Source organism: Lepidochelys kempii, chromosome 9 (genome assembly GCF_965140285.1).
Source record: "Lepidochelys kempii isolate rLepKem1 chromosome 9, rLepKem1.hap1, whole genome shotgun sequence".
In the NCBI taxonomy this organism is placed as follows: Eukaryota; Metazoa; Chordata; order Testudines; family Cheloniidae; genus Lepidochelys; species Lepidochelys kempii.
Genome location: NC_136388.1, coordinates 98,284,562 through 98,308,059, shown reverse-complemented (window position 1 = coordinate 98,308,059; position 23,498 = coordinate 98,284,562). Strand labels below are relative to the sequence as shown.

The following is a 23,498-nucleotide window of genomic DNA, read 5'->3' as shown; positions in this document are numbered from 1 at the left end:
CACCAACTATTGACATTTTCACATCCAACTATCTTACATACAAATAGTGTAGGGAAGCTTGTTTAAACATACAGAATGCAGACAGAAAAAGACATTTAAGCACAGGCTTTCATCCATGATCCCACATTTAAAATCAGTATTAGCATGAGAAACAGTGAGGTGAGGTATCTACACACAAGTCACCAAATCAGAAAAGGGGTAACAGAATAAAGATGATCCACTTCTTAGAGTGGGGCTTAGTCCACTTGATAGTTCTTAGGGCAGCATCCAGTTAAGAATAACCACCAACCAGCCACATCCGGATTGGCCTGTGTATAACTATATGTTCTGAGATAGAGTATCCAGAAGGCTGCTTAAATCAGACCTACCTTGACATTTTCAGGTATTTTGATTAGTGGACTTTCTTTCAACTATTACAGCTAACCCTGACCATTCTGAGAAGTATGGATGAGAATACAGAAAATAAGGTACTCTGCATAAGTAATACACTATATTTGTTTTCCATACACCTTTTGGATTTCTATAGTTGGGGCTGGGTTAACAGTTTGGGGTGTCTTTTCCTTAATAGCTTTAGAGTACATATGATTCAAAATTGGTTCATAACTGGATGTGTATATGCTGGTTGCTCAGATGCAATTTATTCTAAAGTGTATTTCAAAGGAAGATTGACATGTCTAGTTTTAAAAGGAAGTGGTTTTACATATAGCTAGTTGTGTGAAACAAAATCGAGTATCTGAGACTAGGCCTGTCAGGACCACAAGATAACATTCATCATCGAACAAGCAGACAGTATCTTAACACAGTTTTAGTGAGCAGTAGAGACCTCCAAAGAGTGGAGAGCAGCCAGACCATTTTTAAAAAAATGCTGTAACAAAATGGAATAGTTGTGCATTTGTTTTATGAAGATTACATTCTACAAAGGCCAGCATTTTATGACTCCCCACTACTAACAAAAACAGAAATCTTGAATACAATCACTTGTACAGATAGATTAGTCAGCTTCCCCCCCCCGACCCCAAAAGCAATAGCTGTGTTCTCAGCTATAAGAAAGCATGCAGAAGCTTTATTGTTTTGCTACCCCCCTTGTGCAGATTTCTAAGTCATAGTACCAATAAACGCATGGTATAATGAAATTGGGGCAATGATACGTTGTACTTTCAGAGACCATTGATCAATACTTTGCAAAATATCAGAACAGCCTTGCAAAGTATTAACATGGATAAAAATTCATTAAGTTAAAGCAATCCAAGATACAGCCAAAATGCAAGAAATAGCACTGTGCATACACAAACATGGAATACTGCAGAGCTCATTTAAAAATGGCACCACTGGACAATATTTTACAATATGCACATTTATTTGAGGCAGGGAAACTAGTGCTCCACAAGTGAAGTGATAATACAGATAAGTGCCTCGATTGGCCATTTATGGTACTTAGTACAATTTAAAACAAACACTTGAAAAGTAAAATGCTAGGTAGGACAGGGCTATTGGAAACTAAACATCTTTAGCGTGGAAAAAATATGGTGCTCCCTCCCCATTCTTAGCCAGACAGTATTGCCAGAGACTGTGCTCATCTTTAAAGCACACTTACTTTACATTCAGTGCTATTTTCTTTCAGAAATCAGAAGTTGTACTTTTAGATGACAAAAGCATTTGTGTTACCTTACAAACATTCAAACTGGAAGCTTAAGATTCTGGCAGACAATGTTGCATATTAAATAGAAACCAACTAGCAATTGTTACTGAACATAAAAAAACCTTATTCAATCATAAAAAAATACTATAATTCACCACCACAGACTTTTTTTACATAGTTTATAAATAATAAATAACAGTAGATTACAAATGGATTTACTTTAGCCCAGTAAGGTCTTCTTAAAAAGTATACTACTGTATTACCTCAGACTGACCAAGGTATTGTATCAAGACTACTACTCAAATGTAACTCCTTAAATGATATGCAGAGCTAGTATCCAATCCAACCTTAAAGCCTTTTCCTAGAAATTAAAGTTAATTTAGTGGCCTGCCCTCTGTAAGGCAGACAAAGGCATAAAGCTATACAGCAGCTGTGACAGGAACACACACACTGCTATCTTACAAAATAATTGGGATTCTCCATAGCACCTCCCAATAGAAGAAACACCTTGAAAAACAGCAAGCACTAAGAGAAAGCAGCACTGAAGACAGCATCTGGTAAGCACTCTACAAACAACATCCTTTGCCCACCCACCAGTTTTACATTCCTTAATTTTAACAATGTCCCCTAAGGCACAAAAATACCTATGGCCTCAATGCCACAGGAGACATTGATGGCGCCGTACACATTCTTCTTTACTCAGTAGTTTAAGTAACTTAGTTACTTGCACCATACATTTTAGATCAAAGCAGGGATTATTTCTCGTTGGCCAAATAACTATGAATATTTACCATATTCCATAGAATCTACTGGATGAAGGGGGTGGGGAGAGAACTATGCAGTTATGTTAACCATGTTTCACAGGGTATTTGTATTTCCCCTATTGATAAATATGCTAGTCACCCTAGAAGGGTCTGCATTTTGTTTTAAACACAAACAACTTCTAGAACCATAGTGTTCAACTGCAATGAAGCAATTACCAGTAGCACTACAGACAGCCAAGCATTTCTTCCCAGCTACAGAGTTGGCGGAATAATTTTACTTTGGGTTAGTGGGAGAAATTAGATATTTACCCCAACCAGAAATTGTGTTTATGAAATAAAAATCTAGCAAAATTTAATTTACTAAAAAGAATCTGTCAACGAATAAATGAGCATTTCCAAACATCTCTGCAACCACCGCCTGTTTCTCCAGACAAGGTGACCATGGCAGTAACAGTACCCAGTATTGTCGTAGAAATAACACTAATATTGTAAAAAGATATCTGTTCAGGAATCAAAAGGTTTTTTCTTTAAAACAAAGAAGAGTTAGTATAAACTGAACAGACATCTTGTTTGTAAAATAATCAAAACCAGACATTAATATGGTCTAAAGTGTCCATTAAGGCTAAATCAAAACCACTGGGAAGAGTTGTCAAGAAATAAGATTACATTAATTTTTCCATTAGTATTTTAATCCTCATGTTAGTGATTCTCAAGGATCGGAGTTCTTCATTTCTCTGTACAAATGTACAGCACAGCTAAACACTGAGTCAGAACAGATTAAGTCACTTAGGTGAGAGATCATCCATCAAAATGAATGAAGAGCATGAGTTTGAGCATGTTACTGGAGATTCTGTGGTAATGCTGCCTTTAGCCAGTGAATCAGAGGAAGAACCAATACTGCTGCTACTCCTATCGAGAATATCTGAAGACAAACTGGAGACACAGGAAAATGGTTACTTAAGAACATGTGAACTATGAATTGGCATACCAAGTTAATGCACTTGGAAAAAAAATTAAAAAAAAAAATGTAGGAGAGACATACTACCACTCAACCTTTACTGCAAGACTGGCAGCCCTGAAGACTCCTTATTTTGCTCTAGCATGTTATGGATACATTCATGCTCCTTAAGGGAAAGAGGAGCAGAATTTTTTTTTTAAAAACATGCATTATAAATTGATACAAACTTCAGCCAGCTGTAGAATAGAAAAGTCAGTTAACAGAAGTAGTGCCTTTAACAATTACAAGGGAAAGAAGGAATTTTTTTTTCTGATGAAGATTCCAATGACATAGCTATTCTGATGCCACTGATTAGCCAGTTTGCTCTCAAATAAATTCTTTCAAAGCAGGATCTTGCAAAATAGTTTTTTTTCCTTAAGAAAATTCTCTCACACTTGGATTTTAAAGGCTATCATGATTCCAGATTTTTATTTGCAAACTGGAACTTCATAAGAGTTGAAAAAATGACAATTCTCACTGATTGTAGGTGGCTTTCCAATTCTACAAAACTCAGGAAGAAGTTTGTTATTTTAGAACCACTTAATCTATCTGATGTGTCTCCTTGGAAAGAGACAAGATTCAAGCCAGACAAGTCACCTTCCTGTTTCTACGAAACAGACAGAGATGCATCAAATTAAGATGTGAGTGACACATCAATATAATCTTAACTGTGGAATATCATAAGAATTTAGCTTCATATCAACTATTAGCCTATGGGAATGCACAGGAGATATGTGATACTATAATTCCAAAAATATCATTCTGCTCACTATACCATTCTGAAACAGAAGGGCACCTAGCAGGTGCTGCAGACAGCAAATTATAGTTAATAGTGAGTGATTTCTGCTTTGAGGGAAAGTAAGGACACCACACAATAATTTCATTTACTATGAAGCATCTGACCTGTGAGCAGCAAGGATTCCCTGCCTATTCCAGGTATCAAAAAGGGGTTCTTGTGAGATGTTCAGATGTGACCAAGAAGAGTGAACCACTTATGGGCAGCTCATCAAATCAGCCAAACAGCAAGCAAGAAAACTTTAATTCCAGAGAGTTGGGGAAGCTTTATTATTGCTGTGATGAAATGCCAAGTATAGTTTCTACTAGTCTGCAAATGCAAATTATTTAGCACAAGTTAAAACTTCTCTGAAAAACCAAGGTGCTGAAGATATCTAAAGGACCTCTGCTTTGGTGTTTCAGTGTTTATAATACAATATTTTACCATGAACTGAAATCTGTCAGATGTGTAACATCAGGAGAAAGCATGTTGGTAGTTCCTTGGAAAAGTCTCTTTGGCTGACTTTCAGTTTCCATTTCACCTGAGAAAAGTAATTAACAGTCAAACTTGTTTGGTTCTGTGAAATATCTCAGCAGAGTAACTTCAAAGTTCTTTCTATCCAAGACTATTTTGGGTGTCCCATATAGTAAGTAATTACATGCATAACATCTTGCACTGTGATCTGGTCAGATCTCTAATTAAGCTTGGTAAGAGCCCTAACACCCCTAAAGCTATAGGAAGTGATTTGATTATTCAGTCCAACCTTTGAGTATGTACTGAACTAATGCTTCAACATTGTCTAAGGGACATGATGCTACTGAAAGTGCAGTAAAACAAAGGTTCTGGTCACTCTAAGATCTCACAGCACTTTTCATAGGAGTTGGGATCTAGACCCAGTGTCTTGCCAAATTCAAACCCTGATTTCATTCTGCCTATATCAACTCCTTTTGCAGTTTCATTTGCATACTGTATTCTTCATTCCCTGTCCTGAAGTAATGTGTAGTGTTGCTCTGTGCTATTAAATAGGTGCCTGGTTCCAACCCAGAAGTGAGCACTCTGCAGTGTTTGTTGAAATGCTGAATAGCAGTTTGCGTCTTGTGCAGTGTCTCATACTCTATTTTAAAAGGTTATTTCTCAGCGATGTTAAGCTTAAATTGTTATATATTTAGAATTATATAGCTTGTATATGCTTTAAACATATGTTTTTAAAAGCAATATAAATGTCAAATGTAAGTGGTTTTAAAAGGACTCATTTTTACAGCCAGCTGTATAACTTGTTTAAAACTGGGCTGCTATATGGACCATTTTCTGGCCATCCGCATATCGTTCTCTTAATATCTAAGAGCAGGCAATCACTCCCATTTTGTTCACTAAAAAAAAATTGTATTGTCACAATATCAGTAACTTTGAGAAATTTAAACAGCATGGGTCAAGAATGGACCCAAAGATGCCCTTTTGGATATTCATGCCAATATTGACAAACATGAAAGCACACTCACAAAGCCTTACACAAAAAACATTAGGCACAACATCTAATCACTTCTGCTTCCTCTTTGTGAGACAGATTACTTCCTCACCCCCCCATGTAAACCTATGGACTTCTTTGGGATTGTAATGTGAAAGGCAGAATTGGGTCCCATATGTTTAGTATATTATACCAGTGGTGGGCAACCTATGGCCCATCAGGGTAATCCACTGGCAGGCTGTCAGACCTTCTTTTACATTTACACAGCTGCCTGCAGCTCCCAATGGCTGCAGTTCGCTGTTCCCAGCCAATGGGAGCTGCAGGAAACAGCGCAGGTTATCCTGACGATACCCAGTTCATTTATCAGTTTCTTATATAAAGTTCAGTTATCTGATACTTTAGTATTTTTCAGTTTCGTTTTTATTGCCAGGTTCATGAGAGTTTTCAGATGTAGTTTAATTCACAGTCTACCAGCAAAAGTGTATTTGAAATTTGGGCACTACTTTTTCAGCTTCCAGTTAACTTGTAGCAGTTCTAGTGTCAACTTGGGGAACTAACTGAAAGGTTTCACATTAAAAACATACTATAAATTAACTTTGTGTACATAATGTAGGAGAAATACACTACCACTCAGCCTTTACTCCAAGACTGGCAGCCCTGAAAACTCATTTTCTGTAGCATGCAAGGAATATGTTCATTCTCCTTTGATGAAATAATGATGGCTTCCATCACACAGACTGAAGCTAAAGAACATAGATGTAAAATACTCTGGATCCTCACACAAACTGAGAAGAAAAAGGTCAGACAACTCTTTCAAGAAATGTGAAATTCTACTGGAAGGCTGCATAGTAACATGCATCATTTTTACCACTAGAAGATATTTTAACAGCTAGCATTTCACAGTTGTACAATATAACACTTTGATATGCCGAGACTTTCCTATTAGGGATTGTTTCAGTTTATGGCTATGACTATACATGTTACCATGTAATAAATGCAGACTAAGGACCGCTAAGCAATTCAAGAGTTTAAAATTAAAGCAACCAGAATTATGTATTTCAGGAGGATATGAAGGAATTAGGTGTACTTAGTGACATTTATGATTAAGGACTATTCATAATTAAGGCTAAGATTTTGTCTCGGATATTTTAGTAAGAGTCAGGGACGGGTCATGGCTTTTGTGAATTTTTTTTTTTTTTTTGCACCCATGACCCTGACTTTTACTAAATATCTGTGACAAAATGGGGATCTGCATCTGCAGGTCCCCACACCGCCTAAAGTGGGGTAGCTGGGTGGTGGCTAGGGTCCTCTGTGGCAGCTGCCAGAGGCCACAAGGGTACCCAACAGCTCCCTGCCCTTGCGGGGGACCCTGCAGCTCCCAACCACTGCAGGCTGAAGTCACGGAGGTCACTGGAAGTCTCGGATTCCCATGACTTTGGCGACCAAATCATAGCCTTATGCATAATTAAAACTGGTTTGTGTTTCCAGTAAAAGTAGAAATGAGTTTGCTCTTCATCTGTGAGAACTGCTCCAAAAAGCACCAAAGTGGAGTGGGGAATGGGAAAGCAGGCTCTAGTTTGGACTTTACTTGTACTGTGCTTTTGCTTTAAGTGGTGCACTTTAATGTACTTTGGCATCTTACATTCAGTGAGTTTCACTATGGGTGCTAAAAGCTGCTTCGCATTTAATATTGCAACTCAGTTTCTATTAGAAATCTGATTTTTTTTTGCATACGCCCTTTCTAAAATCCACAAAGGAATCCCCTCAAAACTAAGTAAGTGGCATCTGCAGTAAAGGCAGGGTTTTTTTAAAATCAAATTTGAAATAAATTAGACCAGATTTGACAGATTGGAAGTAGGTCAATTTATTTTGCCACTTTTTTTTTAAAGCAAACAACCAACTTCACAATTTCATAAATACACACTTAGGGAGAATAAAAGGAGATGTCACTAGTGTGGTTGAGTAAGGAAAGATCAACAGAACTGGATGGGGTAGGTGGAGAAGTACTTGCCGCATAAGCATTGGTAAATAGTTTTTTTTTAAATCCCTCAGTTTAATGTAGTGCCAATTAATAATAATATGGAGAATTTATATAAATTTTACTTCAAACACCATACCACCACCACATTTCTTGTTAAGAAAAGCAGATTTTTCAAAGGAAAAACACTATCATGTACTCTATGCTACTTCCATCCCTCTAATTCTCAAAATATCCATCTTTTGAACTTTCATAGTATAAAACAAACACTGGGTATAAAATTTCAAAGATATTCAGTAAACATATAAAAGGGAATACTTCCATAATTAGAATAAACTTTTGAAATGTACCACTATACAATCTATTTCCTTCAGAACATCATTTATGGAAGCCAGATATATTTCTAACGTAACAAAAATGGTTAAATACAGAGGGAGCCACAGTAATATAGTAATCCCAGAATACAAGGCAGACGCCAATTTTAATCATAGAACATCAGGGTTGGAAGGGACCTCAGGAGGTCATCTAGTCCAACCCCCTGCTCAAGGCAGGACCAATCCCCAATTTTTGCCCCAGATCCCTAAATGGCCCCCTCAAGGATTGAATTTACAACCCTCAACCTTAAACTCAAGCCGGAAACCTCGATTTAAATCACTGATTTTAATTATGTTTTGCATTTGTACTTGTTATTTTCTTAAGGATAGGCCAGTTCTCATTAGCTGGTATCCATTGAACCATGGTGATATGCAACTAAATAAAGCTTTTTATATTAAATTTTTTTGCTAACCAGAAGGATACTCTATATTTAAGCAATTATATAGCTGAATTTATTTATTCAGATTACATTTTATGCTAAAAATGCATAATTCATAAATTTCTATTTACCAGATTAACTTTTTACTTGTGGTTTGTGTCGAGATCTATTTGGCTAGAAATTCAAATTCAATTAAATGCATAAATACAGTATTTTAAAAAATAAAACTACCTTAAAATGTTGGCTATATAAGAGAAATCAAAACATGTTTTGTATTTAACACTAACTGGTTTATTAAAACAAAGGTAGTATTATCTCTAGTTAGTGAATTGAACTGATTGGTTTTGGTCACCATGTCCTTCAAGGTTTTAGAACTAGCAGACCTAATGCGCTCTCACATATTTTGTTCATAGAGTGAAAGAAACAAGCTTTCCTGCTTTTTCAACTCCCAACGGGTTTCTTAACTTTGAATGAAGTAATAACTGAACTGGATGCATAAACTGAAAAGAAGAAAATATTTTCTCTATACCCTCAGAAGAGCGAGTCCAAACCTAGTTTAAATATTTAGACTCTGGCTCCAGGTGCTTAAACTGACTTCCACCAGTTCAGTGGTATAACTGTCTTTAAAACGTGGCAGCAAACATGTACTGCTTAATAATTTTTGTATTTAGTTTAAATGACATTAGCGTATAAAGTAGCCTAGTAAAACATAGGGTTGTCAATTTCAAGTTTAATTTTAAATAGGTTTACTTTAAAGACAAACCTTTATTTAATTTAAATCAAAATCCAATTTTGATGTTTTTTAAACTATGTTTTGATCCACCTTGCCAGAGAATCTAAAAAAACTTTAAAGGTGAAGCATATTTATCTTAGAATGAGTCTTAATTTACAGCTTCCTGCAGCTAAAAATGATTGCCCATCTAGCATAGATTTTTATGTACATCTGATTTTTAGCAAGTCAATCTTTCCAGTTTCCAGCCCATGTTTACTAATAGTCAAAGGTGAAAAACATTCCAAGTTTTAAATAGTAAATACAAGTGACTATTTTAAAAGTAATTGTAAAGTTTAGTAGAAGTCAGATTTATAGTATTTTAGGCAAGCCCTTTTGTTTTATTTTACAGCTGGAAGTTTGGATTGGCAAATTCCAATACATCATGGAGGAGCACGCACTATATTTTGAGGAAAGGCTACTGCTTAGCTTAGCATTAGGATTTAAAGGCAGAAAGTCTATCATCTCTACAATATCAGAAGTATTTAAACATACCTTTCCTTTTAATGGGACCAAGAACACTGGGCCTGATACAGTTGATTGGACTCTGACTCCTCCTGCTAAAAGAGCCAATACTGGTATCAATAAATTCTAAAAAGTTTAAGCTTGAACTAAATGTTTTAAATACTACATCAATATACAACCACATTTTAAAAAGTGAATTCCTGTTTTAAAACAGTTCTGTACAGTTCAAATACGTAGGCAATTGGGAGTCTGATACTGTAGTTAAACAGAAAAGTTAGGTTTTGAATGGTGTTGTCTCGTTAGAGAAGGATTGTTAGGATATAGATATTCAGGCCTGTCAGTAAAGGCCTGTACTCTAAGAATTTAGGTGTATTTTTATCACTTGGCTAGTTATAGAGGTATAAAAGAATCAAAATCACTGTCTGCCGGTGTAAGGTCCTTCTCTTACTGCAACAGTCTGAGGCCCTGTTTTTAGGCTAAGGCCTTTGGCTAAGCAGCAGAGGCAGCCATAAGCTGGGAAGCGACCGGTCACATCCTCACACTCCAAACTAGTCACATTGAAATAAGGTGCTATTGGGCTGTTAGGAATATACTCCTGTCCTGATAATGCCTGTCACCTCCAGAGAAAGGGAAGTGCCTAGAAGATGTAAAAGGAAACTTAGTTTGATAGCATCCTGTCTGGCAAGAACTCACTTATCAATAGCTGGGATGTGAAATCCTCACTTCTGTATTTTTTGTCATTATAGTTCCCACTTTGCCATTGTTTGTCTGTATAAAGTCTGGTTCTGTGATTGTTTGTCTGCTGTATAATTAATTTTGCTGGGTGTAAACTAAGGTGGTGGGATATAATTGATTAAATAATCATGTTACAATATGTTCAGATTGGTTAGTTAAATTTCAGGAAAATGATTGGTTAAGGTATAGCAAAGCAAAACTCAAGTTTGACTGCAGACTATATAGTAAATCAGGAAGTGAGGGGGTGGGTATGGGGAGGGCAGAAATGGGAACAAGGAATGGGGGTGCGGAAATTGGAATCATGTTTGGCTAAGGGCAGGAATGGGAACAAGAACACAGGTGTAAGGCTCTGTGGTGTCAGAGCTGGGAAGGGGGACACTAAGGAAGGAAACTGGAATCATGCTTGCTGGAAGTTCACCCCAATAAACATTGAATTGTTTGCACCTTTGGACTTCGGGTATTGTTGCTCTCTGTTCATGCAAGAAGGACCAGGGAAGGAAGTGGGTGAAGGAATAAGCCCCCTAACAAGGATATCTACCATATGATCTTTGGTAGATCATTTAATTTCTCTTTACTTGTGGAATGTCAGTCTCATTTTATCCATTTGTAAGTTAGGTATACTGCTTGTATACATCTGAGGGATTTAAAAAGTTTGCCTCATAAGCATTAGGAGATTCTCTATGAAGGACCCAGTCTAATCTAAATTTAAAGAATTCAAAGAATGCTAGCATTCAACTTCCTCTTGCAAAGTTGAACATTCAAAATTTTGGGGGATGTGGGGCAATGGTGGGGTCTCTAATTTCAACATCAGGGCAGTTTAAAAAGAAAAAAAGCTTTCAATATTTTGTCAGCAGGTCATTTTTAAAGGAAACTTCAGCCACCTTTTAAAGCAGGACAAAACTAGAACCATCCAGAAGTCACTCTATTAATGGATTCCAGTTGAGATTACAAATGAAAATTGCTTCAAATCAATTTCCAGGCCTGAATTTTAATACTGAACTGTCTTAAACTGCCAGATTATTATTGAAACTAAGTCAGTATGCATTTGTTACTGAGACAAATTGACTTACTTTGAGAATCGCCTTGTTGGACTAGGAATAGGACTTGGAGGTAATCCATTACTACTCACAAACATTTGTAAGGATGGTGAAAAACATTGCTGGGAAAAGAATTAAACAATAAAATACTTCTGCAACTTGCTTTTAAATCATCAATATTTTTCCCACCCCAACCAAAATCCCCAGTGAAAGTAACAAGGCCAACAACCACCTACTGGAAGCTTGGTAAGAGAGGGAGAAGAAGTGGTGCTGGGGGAGGGTCTTTGTCTCCACTGCACCCTTCCCGGGTTTGCAGTGAAGAGACCCAGGAGCAACACAGAATAAAGGGAAAGGGCCATCCTTGTAAATTTAACATGGCCACAGCTGAACTCCTAATCTTTCCTCCCAAAAAGGCTCCAATGACCCCAAGCTATCACTGCTGACACCATCTTTCCCAGCACTCAGACCTGTTCACTGGGGTCTTGCACTCCTCCCTCTCTTCCTCCACACATACACAGCTTGTATCCAAATCTTGCTGCTTCCTCCATAGTATTTCTAAGATCCATCCTTTTCTTTCTTTTTAGGCAGCTTAAAATCTCATCCAGGCCTTCATCTTTCAATTTGATTACCACAGCCGCCTCCCTAGCATCTCCCCTCCCTAAAGCACACAAAATGCAGCTGCTGAAGTCACTCAACGTGGTGAAGGAACCAGGAAGTCAGCAGGTCAGATTTTGCAGGGTTAGGTAGTAAGTTTTAGATATTGAGAAAAGTCAACAGTAGTTAGATTTAACAATGGTGTTAGACTTTCTTCTTTAAAAAGAGTAAATTATTTTGGGAGTTTAAAAAAAAATCCTTTGCAGTTCATCTTAATCTGAAATTTGTGTTTTCTTCCTTGTTTTTCATTTATCCTACCTTCCCTATTCCTCGGGTGGGTGAAGGTGCTGGGGAAACTGGGGTGAAGTCTATTCTCTTTGGAGAGGAAGATTTCTCGGACTTGTCCAAGTCATTGTCACTCTGTAAATACAAAATGTTGCCCTTACGCTGATATAGTACATATCTTTAGAACCCAAGCCACAACATTTCAATGGCCAAATCAGTGGAACAACTTGAACACCAAACTTATGTTTTCTAAAATTATTTCCAAAGTCATTTCCACTTTTTCCTTAAAGCCAATGGTTAAGCGTAGAAGTAGAATTAAAAATTTAAACATCTGTAAAGAGATTACCAGGCTCAAGCTTTCCTCCCATGACTGGCTTATCTGCATTGCTGTTTGCACTTCCCTAAAAAACACAAAAAATCCCATCAGTGGCTACAAAGATGAAGAGTCTGGATACTTTCTTATTTTTCAGTCACACTCACCTTTCATGTGCTGTTTCTCTGTTCATTAAATCCACTCCTTCCTCCTGCAGGAGATAAGTGCTATAAGCTTTCATAATATTTAGTTCATCATGGTACTCAAAGCTGAATGAACTCTTCCTAGTTCAGTCATCTGCCTTTAGAATTTAAACAAGCCAGAGTAACACTCCAGAAGGAAAGGCCTGTCATCCGTCCCAACTCACCATGTCTCCCTGTTCATCCCAGAGCCCAATACGTAGATCATAATAGTAGCTTTGAAAGTGCTGAAGCACTTCAATATGAAGAAAGAACAAGCCCTATGAGGACACCACTCCAGACTTCAGAGTAGCAGCCGTGTTAGTCTGTATTCGCAAAAAGAAAAGGAGTACTAGTGGCAACTTAGAGACTAACACTCTAGGTTAGGGGATGAAACAGAGCTAAATGATTTAATGGAGAAGAAATGCCAGCAGTATCATTTCCATATCAAATACTTCACGAAGAGAAGGAGAGTGAAATATTTTGATAAAATATCACATGTGGAGTAGAATAATGCAATTTACCCTTCTGATTTGATGAAGTCTGCTGCTAGGAATTCGAATGGGAGATGATGACAGCAACTAGAAAAGAGTAAACATCCACTTCTCAATCATAAATCAGTAGTCTGCATACAACTTATTCTCAGTTACCTATGTTCTCTTTAAATTAGAATTAAGATAACCAGGTGTCAATAAGTGCTCAGAACTCAGACCACATTGTAGTAAGATGATAGTTGACCTTAGTATAGCTAGTGCTCTCTTCTTACGAAGTTCATTCCATTAATCAGTGGATGGCACAGTTCTCAGAACTGTAGGAAGCCACTGGCTATTGCCCTCAAATGTAGTAGCAATAATAAACAATTAAGGTAGGGTACTGGAATAAGAATGTGAGCATGAGTTAGAACAGTGGTTCTCAACCAGGGGTACGTATATCCCTGGGGGTACGCAGATGTCTTTCAGGGGGTACATCAACTCATCTAGGTAGTTGCCTAGTTTTACAACAGGTTACATAGAAAGAACTAGCCAAGTTAGTACAAACTAAAGTTTCAAACAGACAATGACTTGTTTATATGGCTCTATGTACTATATGTACTATATACACTGAAATATAAGTACAATATTTATATTCCAAAATTATTTATTCTATAATATGGTAAAAATGAAAAAGCAATTTTTCAGTAATAGGGTGGTGTGACGTTTATATTTTTATGTATGATTTTGTAAGCAAGAAGTCTAGGTGAGGTGAAACTTGGGAGCATGCAAGACAAGGGTATAGCAGTCTGAAAAGGTTGAAAAGGGTATAGTAGTCTGAAAAGGTTGAGAGCCATTTAGTTAGAACATTACAAAAATCTAACTTTGTACTTAAGTGGTAAGATATTATTCACATACCTTAAACAATTTCTCTCAGATAAGCTATAATGGTATCACAAATTTTCAGAAGTGCCAGCAGGAAAAGTTGTAGGGAATTTAAATATTGGAAATAGCCCTTTGCAATAAACTTAACCCCTTTGGGGCAAAGATTGTCTCATAGCTAGGTCTGTACAGCACATAGATCTAATTTAGGGCTTTGGGCACTACCATAAAATAAGCGTTTACTATAACTAACAACAACATTAGGCATGGGGAAGACAGTGAAGTGACAGGTCCATAACAAAAAGTTTAGACCCAGAATTCTGTTATTCTTTTGCTATGTAAGACAGAGGCAATAGATATTTTATTGATTTTAGGACCTTTCAAGTCCCATAACCTCTTTAAAGAGCCAAGACCTACTCTTTACTTCCTATAAAGATAGGAATAAAATGATTTTAGCTGAAAAACAGTAATGCTATTTCCCATGATTTGTCCAAGTTAACAACTGATGAGGAAACATTTAAAGAGTCAAACATCTTAAAGTGAAATAATCACAGGACTGTATGCTGAAAACTCTAAACAGTAAGGAGTAGAGTAACATTCAGCATATGAATTATTCTAAAATTAACTTCTCTTAATCTGTTGCTGTGAAGCCTGCTGTCCACCTCCAGCTCTCATCACCCTATCAGAGAGTCAAGTAAGTAGAAGGTTTGTGGTGTTTTTTTTTTTTAGACAGTTCAACTGTGCAGGGTTATTTTAAAATGAGACTGCAATTACTCTTTCCCACAGGCAAATTCCATGCATTGAGCTTTGAGACCAGAAGAGATGCTGGATTCCACTCTGCTATGGTATCCCAACTATGGGCAATGTTAACCAAAACAAAAAGGCAGGGTAGTAATCAGTAATATGCTTTGTGGAGTATCCTGCTTATATCTACAAAATTTCTTGATTTTTCAGAGGAAATTTTCAAGTAATTTAAAGAAATCCATTTTGCAGCCAAGAGGTCTGTAAGAATATTTCAGTACAGCTTTAAATGAAGTTTAAACTTTTTATTTCCCCTCACTCAATTACACACTGTTGAGGTGTGAACACTGCGTTTAAGATTACTTACCATGCTATGACGGTTCATAACTGTTGTACTGTTCCTGCGGGTTCGCAACACATAAGGCTGAAAAACCTGTGAATTATCACTGAAAGAGATTACAATAGTTACTTTAATTTAAGGCACACATCAGTTATACAATCTTTTTGTATTACATTTTTCAAGATACTGACATGTTCCCATTCTATTTGGCATATTATTTCAAAAAACTAGAGAAGGTAAGGGCATGGAGGATACTAGCTTGTCACCTTTGACTAGCTAAGTATCAGGGAGTAGCAGTGTTAGTCTGTATCCACAAAAACAAGGAGTCCGGTGGCACCTTAAAGATTGAGATTTATTTGGGCATAAGCTTTTGTAGGTTAAAAAAAGCCGCCACTTATGCTCAAAAAAACCTGTTAGTCTTTAAGGTGCCACCAGACTCAGTGTTGTTTTTTGAAGAGCTTTTGACTCAAGTTTCTCTCTAGCTGAGTGAAATTAATGGTCTCATTCTACTTTTCAGTATCTGAAATGCTAGTGTTTTTTGACAGATTGCTCAGGGGCCTTTTGTAGACAGCCATATTCCTTAAGTCTAAAAAAAATTTGTTTTAAAACCAGCTACAAATATGATCTTCAGAAAAGGTTTGGTTGCACAGTTCTAATTAGTGTGTGGTATTCAGCAGACTAGTCCCTTGGACTGAGATTAGCAAGCAGACAGTAGACTGGCATCCACACTCTTGCTTCCCCCAACTAGGGTTTATACCATTAACACAATTCTAGCATTGCAAAGAACCACAAAAGATTTGAAGAGGTGACAGTTAAACTGAGCCTAACCTACATGGAGAACCTGCAGAATTATATGGAATTAGTTGTCCATAAACATCAACAAGAAGTGAAGCAACTACGGACTGGATGGAAGGGGAGTGCCTGTCTTGCTTGCTCAAAGACTTCGTGCACCTGACAAAAAGGCTGTATAATAGACCCATTTCAGGGCCAGCCCAATGGATTATGGAACTCCTGATTGCACAATGCACTGCACCATGGTTGGGGAGCAGCCCCTTGTGGGCATTCTCCCAGCTGGAGACGGTACCAAAGATGGAATAGGGATCAGTTGGATAAGCATCAGATGACCTCCTGAGGTCCCTTTCAACCTATGATTCTATGGGGAAAGAAGGGCTGATAGGTAAGGGGATGGATCTTCTACGTCTAACAGCAGGGCAGCAACCATCAAAACCCACAGCTTCCTCTCAGACATGGGGAAGAGGAGCCCCAGGATGGCAGGAGGATGCCACAGCCGGGCCCCCATCCCCTCTGAGCCCAGGAACGGGCACACCCCAGACCCAAGTCCCTCAACCCGAGCCTATGGACCACGGGGGGGGGGGGGGGCTGGCGGCTACCGCACTCCCAGCGTTGAAGTCGTTTCCATCATATACACAGTTTGCTTCAATGGCTCTCAGCACGGCCACTGCAGGAATTGTTCCACTGCCCTTGCAATGGGGGGGGGGGAGGGGCGGGCCCGGGTCTCGCTCACCTCAGCCCGGGGATGAGGGAATGGGGGGGAGGGGCGGGCCCGGGGTTGAGGGGGGAGGAGCGGGCCCGGGTCTCGCTCACCTCAGCCCGGGGATGAGGGAAGGGGGGGGGAGGGGCGGGCCCGGGGATGAGGGGGGAGGGGCGGGCCCGGGTCTCGCTCACCTCAGCCCAGGGATGGGGGGGAGGGGCGGGCCCGGGGATGAGGGGGGAGGGGCGGGCCCGGGTCTCGCTCACCTCAGCCCGGGGATGAGGGAAGGGGGGGGGGAGGGCGGGCCCGGGGATGAGGGGGGAGGGGGGAGGGGCGGGCCCGGGGATGAGGGGGGAGGGGGGAGGGGCGGGCCCGGGTCTCGCTCACCTCAGCCCGTGGATGAGGGAAGGGGGGGAGGGGCGGGCCCGGGTCTCGCTCACCTCAGCCCGGGGATGAGGGAATGGGGGGGAGGGGCGGGCCCGGGGATGAGGGGGGAGGGGCGGGCCCGGGTCTCGCTCACCTCAGCCCGGGGATGAGGGAAGGGGGGGAGGGGCGGGCCCGGGGATGAGGGGGGAGGGGGGAGGGGCGGGCCCGGGTCTCGCTCACCTCAGCCCGGGGATGAGGGAAGGGGGGGGGAGGGCGAGCCCGGGGATGAGGGGGGAGGGGCGGGCCCGGGGATGAGGGGGGAGGGGGGAGGGGCGGGCCCGGGTCTCGCTCACCTCAGCCCGTGGATGAGGGAAGGGGGGGGAGGGGCGGGCCCGGGTCTCGCTCACCTCAGCCCGTGGATGAGGGGGGCGCTGTTCGATCTCCTCAAGCTCCCCCCGTCGCTCGGGGCCGGCGCGCTCCCCGCCGGCAGCTCCAGGTCCAGCTCCATTTTCTCTTGAGCCATCGCGGCGGCTCCGGCTGCTCCTGCTCCGCCGCGGGGCCCATTCACTGGGGGCGGCCGCAGCGGCTCCTCATGCCGCCCCCCGCCCCGATCCGGCCCGGCCCCCCCTACAGGCCCCGCAGAGGCCGCTGCAGGCAGAGCCCGGGGGCGCTGCGAGCCGGGCGAGGGGGGCGGCACCAGCAGCGCCCCATGCTGGGGAGACGAGAGGGGGCGGCCCCTTCCCCCCTCCGCCGCCGCCGCTTCCTCGGCCCCTCTCGGCTCCCTGCGCGCGGCGCCGGCCTTGCCGCCTCCTCGGGGAAACAAGCGACCGGGCCTAGAGCAGCACCACACAGAACGCGCCGCTACTGGAAGCGCTGCGCATGCGCCACACGCAGCCGGCGGGGTGGGGGAAACTGGTGTGCTGGAAACGCGCATGGGCTCTGCAGCTGCATCATACCAATACGCATGCGTGGAAGAGCCTCCTCCGGAGAGCTTTGATTTCAAGGAGAAGCCCGGGCGCCAGGGAAGGGCGGGTACGCTGATTGGCTGAACCGGGAGGGCGTGTGTTTGAAATGGCCCAATAGGCAGTAAGAAATTTGACGTTGTATGCAATGGTTGGAGCCGGAGTTTTTGAATTTTGGATGTAGGGACTGTGGGTTCGAGGCCCCCTGTTAACCACTAGCGCCTTGTGGAATTTTCTTGGAACCTGTTAATTACGGGTTCTGCTTGTGCTATATATTTACTATATTATCCATGGTGGCAACACCTCATAGCCGCTTTCCTATGGTTTGCTCTAGTACACTAGAATATGACCATAACCACATCACATAGTCTGGTGGAGCACCTTTGTGTATCCATCCAATCTGTTAGGTGTTTATATGATTGCCAAAGACAAAGGAAATCATCTGGGATTTGGGGCAGCATCGGTGCACAATTTACACCCTTATCTTCAGGAATTTGCTACAAAAATTTGCCCAAATCTGTACAATATGATTCCTGCAAGGATTTCTCACGTAGCGTTTGGCTGTATGTGATCTTATCCTTTGCTGGCCAAGCAAAGCAAGGTCAAACGCTCGACTTGATTGCATTTCTGTCTTTGTCTGCCTGCCCTGTAACATAGTAAGTGAGAAACATCACATCCACTAGTATGCAACAGTATGGTTTACCAGCACCTTTATGAAGATGCTGTCTTTTTCTCCAGAATCTCAGGTTTTGGGGTTTTTTTCTGAATCTGCAGGAAGCTTGGAACAATAGTTCTGATAGGGTTGCAAACTGTCTAATCACACAAACCCAAACACTTTTGCCCTACCTCTTTCCTTCTCCCAGGCCTTGACCCTCTCACTCCATCCTCCCTCCCTGTGTCGTGGGCTCTTCCCCGCCCTCACTTAGGCTTGCTAATCCTCCAGGATTGGTCTGGAGTATCCAGGAATTAAAGATTAATCTTTAATGAATGATTATATCATGTGATGAAATCTCTAGGGATACATCCAACCAAAACTGGCTACCCTACTCTCTCACTTTCACCAGGCTGGGGCAGGGGGTTGGGGTGCGGGCTCTGGGCTGGGGCCAAGGGGTTTGGAGTGCGGGAGGGGGCTCCTGGCTGAGGCTGGGGAAAGGGGTGTGGGGTGGAAGCTCTGGGAGTGCTCTGCATGCACCCACAGCTCCCATTAGCCACAGTTCCCAGCCAATATGGAGCTGCGGAATGAGGGAGAGGGTAGCGCACAGAGACCCCCTGCCCTCCCCCATGGGCAGCGGGGATGTGCCGGCCACTTCCGGGAGCGGCACGCAGCCAGGGCAGGCATGGAACCTGCCTTAGCCCCGCTACGCCGCCAGACTTTTAGTGCCTAAAATCTCCTGGTTTGGCTTCAGTAACCTCTGGGAGATAGAGCCCGATTCCAGGAGTCTCCCGGCGAAACCGGGAGGGTTGGTATTCGCAACCCTAGGTGTGAACTGTCCCATTTATTTCAGTGAGGTGTAACTCAGGCCTTATCTCCAGCAGTGGTTTTCAACCTGTGGTCTGCAGACCCCTGCTGGTCTGCAGACTATATCTAATAAGGTGTCTATAAAAGGTTGTCATACAACTGTGGTTTTCTACCTGTGGTGTGTGGATCCCTGGGGGTCCACAGACTATGTCTTAGATTTCCAAAGGGTTCTGCACCTCCATTTCAAATTTTTGATGGGTCCGCAAATGAAAAAAGGTTGAAAATCACTGGTCTACAGTAAAAAGGGTTTGCTGGTATCGTTATAAGGGATATTGGCAAGGTTCCTTCCCCACTCTGAACTCTAGGATACAGATGTGGGGACCTGCATGAAAACCCCCTAAGCTTATTTTTACCAGCTTAGGTTAAAACTTCCCCAAGGTACAAACTATTTTACCTTTTGCCCTTGGACTTTATTGCTGCCACCACCAAGCGTCTAACGAATATATAACAGGGAAAGAGCCCACTTGGAAACGTCTTTTCTCCCAAAATGCTCCCAAACCCTACACCCCCTTTCCTGGGGAAGGCTTGATAAAAATCCTCACCAATTTGCATAGGTGAACACAGACCCAAACCCTTGGATCTTAAGAACAATGAAAAAACAATCAGGTTCTTAAAAGAAGAATTTTAATAGAAGAAAAAGTAAAAGAATCACCTCTGTAAAATCAGGATGGTAAATACCTTACAGGGTAATCAGATTCAAAACATAGAGAATCCCTCTAGGCAAAACCTTAAGTTACAAAAAGACACAAAAACAAGAATATACATTCCATTCAGCACAGCTTATTTTATCAGCCATTTAAACAAAACAGAATCTAACGCATATCTAGCTAGATTACTTACTGAGTTCTAAGACTCCATTCCTTTTCTGTTCCCGGCAAAAGCATCACACAGACAGAGAGAACCCTTTGTTTTCCCCCCCTCCAGCTTTGAAAGTGATGTGAGTGTTGTTTTGTTTATGGTGGAAGAAGTTTACTAAACAGAAAAGTTTTGAGCATTTAATAAAAGAGTCAGGATTTGTCTAATCTCTGGAAGATAGCTTCACAGCTGTATGTCTACACTATGAAAGTAGGTCAATTTTATAGAAGTCGATTTTTATAAATCTATTTTATATAGTCAATTGTGTATGTCCCCACTAAGCACATTAAGTCAGCGGAGTGCATCCTCACTACCGTGGCTAGTATCAACTCACGGAGCAGTGCACTGTGGGAAGCTATCCCACAGTTCCTGCAGTCTCTGCTGCACATTGGAATTCTGGGTTAAGCTCCCAATGCCTGATGGGGCAAAAACATTGTCATGGGTGGTTCTGAGTACATGTCTTCAGTCTCCCCTCCCTCCTTCCCTCTGTGAAAGCAACTGCAGACAATCATTTTGCGCCTTTTTTCCTGGGTTACCCATGCAGACGCCATAGCATGGCAAGCATGGAGCCTGCTTAGCGCACTGCTGCTGTTGCGAGCATTGTAAACACCTCGCACATTATACTGCAGTAGGTGCAGAACCTGGCTAAGAGACAGCAGCACGAGGATGATTGTGAGGAGGATATGGACACATGTTCCTGAAAGCACGCAATTGGCACATCATGGCAGCAGTGGGGCTGGTTAATACAGTGGAACACCGATTCTGGGCCCGGCAAACAAGCACAGGCTGGTGGGACCGCATAGTGTTGCAAGTATGGGATGATTCTCAGTGGCTGTGAAACTTTCTCATGCGTAAGGCCACTTTCCTGGAACTCTGTGAGTTGCTTTCCCCTGCCCTGAAATGCAGGAATACCAAGATAAGAGCTGCCCTGATGGTTGAGATGCAATAGTTGAGTGGCAATAGCCCTGTGGAACCTTGCAACGTCTGACTGCTACCAGTCAGTCGGGAATCAATTTGGAGTGGGCAAATCTACTGTGTGGACTGCTGTGATTCAAGTAGCCAATGCAATCACTGATGTTCTGCTATCAAGGGTAGTGACTCTGGGAAATGTGCAGACCTTTGTGGATGGCTTTATTGCTCTGGGGTTCCCTAAGGGGTACTTCTCAATGGTGCTGCAAGCACTGGTGGATCACAAGGGACGTTTCACCAACATCAACGTGGGATGGCCGGGAAAGGTGCATGACACTCGCATCTTTAGGAACTCTGGGCTCTTTGAGCAGCTGCAGGAAGGGACTTACTTCCCAGACCAGAAAATTACTGTTGGGGATGTTGAAATGTCAATAGTTATCCTTGGAGACCCAGCCTACCCCTTGCTCCCATGGCTCATGAAGCCATACACAGGCAGCCTGGACAGTAGTAAGAAGCAGTTCAACAATAGGCTGAGCAAGTGCAGAATGGTGGTAGAATGTGCCTTTGGACGTTTAAAAGCTCTCTGGCGCTGTTTGCTGACTAGGTTAGACCTCAACACAACCAATATATCCATTGTTATTACTGCTTGCTGTGTGCTCCATAATATCTGTGAGAGTAAGGGGGAGACGTTTATGGTGGAGTGGGAGATTGAGGCAAATCACCTGGCTGCCAATTTTGGACAGCCAGACACCAGGGCGATTAGAAGAGCACAGGTAGGCGCACTGTGCATCAGAGAGGCTTTGAAAACCAGTTTCATGACTGGCCAGGCTACGGTGTGACAGTTGTGTGTGTTTCTCCTTGCTCCAAACCCACCCCCTTTGTTGATTTTAATTCCCTGTAAGCCAACCACCCTCCCCTCTTCAATCACAGCTGGCAAAGGAAATAAAGTCACTATTGTTTTGAAACCATGCATTCTTTCTTTATTAATTAAAGAAAGGGGAGATAACTGATAAGGTAGCCCAGGTGGGGTGAGGGAGGAGGAGAGGAGGGAAGGACAAGGCCACATTGCTTATTGTAGCCACACTACAAATCAAACAAATTTATTTCAATCAATCAAAACTGTTTGAATGACAGCCTTCTGTTGCTTGGGCCATCCTCTGGAGTGGAGTGGCTGGGTATCTGGAGCCTCCCCACCGCATTCTTGGGCATCTGGGTGAGGAGGATATGGAACTTGGGGAGGAGGGCAGGCGGTTGTACAGTGGATGCAGCAGTGGTCTGTGCTCTTGTTGGCTTTCTTGCAGCTCCAACAGATGCTTCATCATGTCCGTTTGCTCCCCCCATTAGCCTCAGCATTTCATCCTGCCTCTTCTCATCGCGCTCACTTATTGCTTTCCTGGACTCTGCCACTGAATGCCTCCATGCATTCAGCTGTGCCCTATCAGTGCGGGAGGACTGCATGAGCTCGGAAAACATGTCATTGCAAGTGTGTTTTTTTCCTTCTTCTAATCTGTGATAACCTCAGGGACGGAGATGATAGGGGGAGCATAGAAACATTTGCACCTGTGGAGGGATAAAAAGAGAGAGTAAAATTTAAGATGATACATTTCTGAGAACAAAAGGGAGACTCTTTCACAGTGAATCAAGCAATTCACAGCAGACAGCACATGTGCTTTAGGTACAAGGTTGCATATTCCCTTTTATATTGAGTGCCTGCCAGTATGGTGACACATCACACATGGCTGGGCAACAGAATTCAGTTTCCAGGCAGCCATGGTAAGCCAAAAGGTACGCGGGTTTGGCTTCTAACGCCTTCATAACATGTGGGAAGGTTTTCAAACTGCAGCGCCCTCCTTTCCCATAGCAAGCAATGCTGGTTGGGTTTGCCATTTAAAAGGAGGGACTGCGGTTTTTGGGTGGATGTGCAGCACACATCTCCCCCACCCCTCTGCGTGGCTATTTGGCATGATCCCTTCACCCCTCCCCCTGCCGCGTGGCCATTCTCAGGGATGATCCCTTTTAGGCAAACACAAACAGCCCAGCATAAATGGGGTCCTTTTACTGTTCCCTTACAAATAGTCTCCTATTTCAACCAGGTGACTGTGCATGATATCACTCTCCTGAGGCTAACACAGAAAGATATCGCCTGAATGTTGCTCGAATGCGACTAAAACCCAGGACCATTCGCTGCCATGCTTTGTGCTGCAGTGATTCCA

The 23,498-nt window shown here is 42.2% G+C and overlaps 1 protein-coding gene and 2 non-coding genes across 6 annotated transcripts; all 3 read right to left on the bottom strand.

The window, feature by feature from the left end:
* Positions 1-1,338: 1,338 nt before the first annotated feature.
* Positions 1,339-17,659, bottom strand: LOC140916753 (PABIR family member 2). 4 transcript variants are annotated; one of them, XM_073358492.2, is made up of 10 exons: positions 17,448-17,659; positions 15,210-15,288; positions 13,274-13,330; positions 12,738-12,781; positions 12,604-12,658; positions 12,291-12,392; positions 11,412-11,500; positions 9,637-9,701; positions 4,620-4,716; positions 1,339-3,336 (listed from the first exon to the last, which is right to left on the bottom strand). In XM_073358492.2, the coding sequence occupies exons 1-10, from the start codon at positions 17,561-17,563 to the stop codon at positions 3,186-3,188; spliced, it is 855 nt and encodes a 284-aa protein (XP_073214593.1). In that variant the 5' UTR covers positions 17,564-17,659; the 3' UTR covers positions 1,339-3,185. The 4 variants fall into 4 exon arrangements, with proteins under 4 accessions (XP_073214593.1, XP_078710407.1, XP_073214595.1 ...); XM_078854281.1 differs by lacking the exon at positions 17,448-17,659 and adding an exon at positions 17,062-17,115; XM_073358493.2 differs by lacking the exon at positions 1,339-3,336 and adding an exon at positions 6,268-6,425 and having other exon boundaries at positions 4,631-4,716.
* Positions 3,427-3,571, bottom strand: LOC140917828 (small nucleolar RNA U109). Its single transcript, XR_012161018.1, has one exon. It is a non-coding gene; the product is annotated as a small nucleolar RNA U109 (small nucleolar RNA).
* On the bottom strand, positions 6,246-6,376 carry LOC140917829 (small nucleolar RNA U109). The gene has a single exon (XR_012161019.1). It is a non-coding gene; the product is annotated as a small nucleolar RNA U109 (small nucleolar RNA).
* Positions 17,660-23,498: the final 5,839 nt, after the last annotated feature.

What these genes read in the sequence shown, in the direction of transcription:
- LOC140916753 (XM_073358492.2), bottom strand. Translation starts at nt 17,563, where the DNA reads ATGGCTCAAGAGAAAATGGAGCTGGACCTGGAGCTGCCGGCGGGGAGC. An exon ending in GGGAGGAAAGCTTGAGCCTG is followed by an intron (nt 12,393 to 12,603) that starts GTAATCTCTTTA and finishes TTGTATTTACAG; the next exon opens with AGTGACAATGACTTGGACAA. An exon ending in CCAACAAGGCGATTCTCAAA is followed by an intron (nt 9,702 to 11,411) that starts GTAAGTCAATTT and finishes TGGCTCTTTTAG; the next exon opens with CAGGAGGAGTCAGAGTCCAA.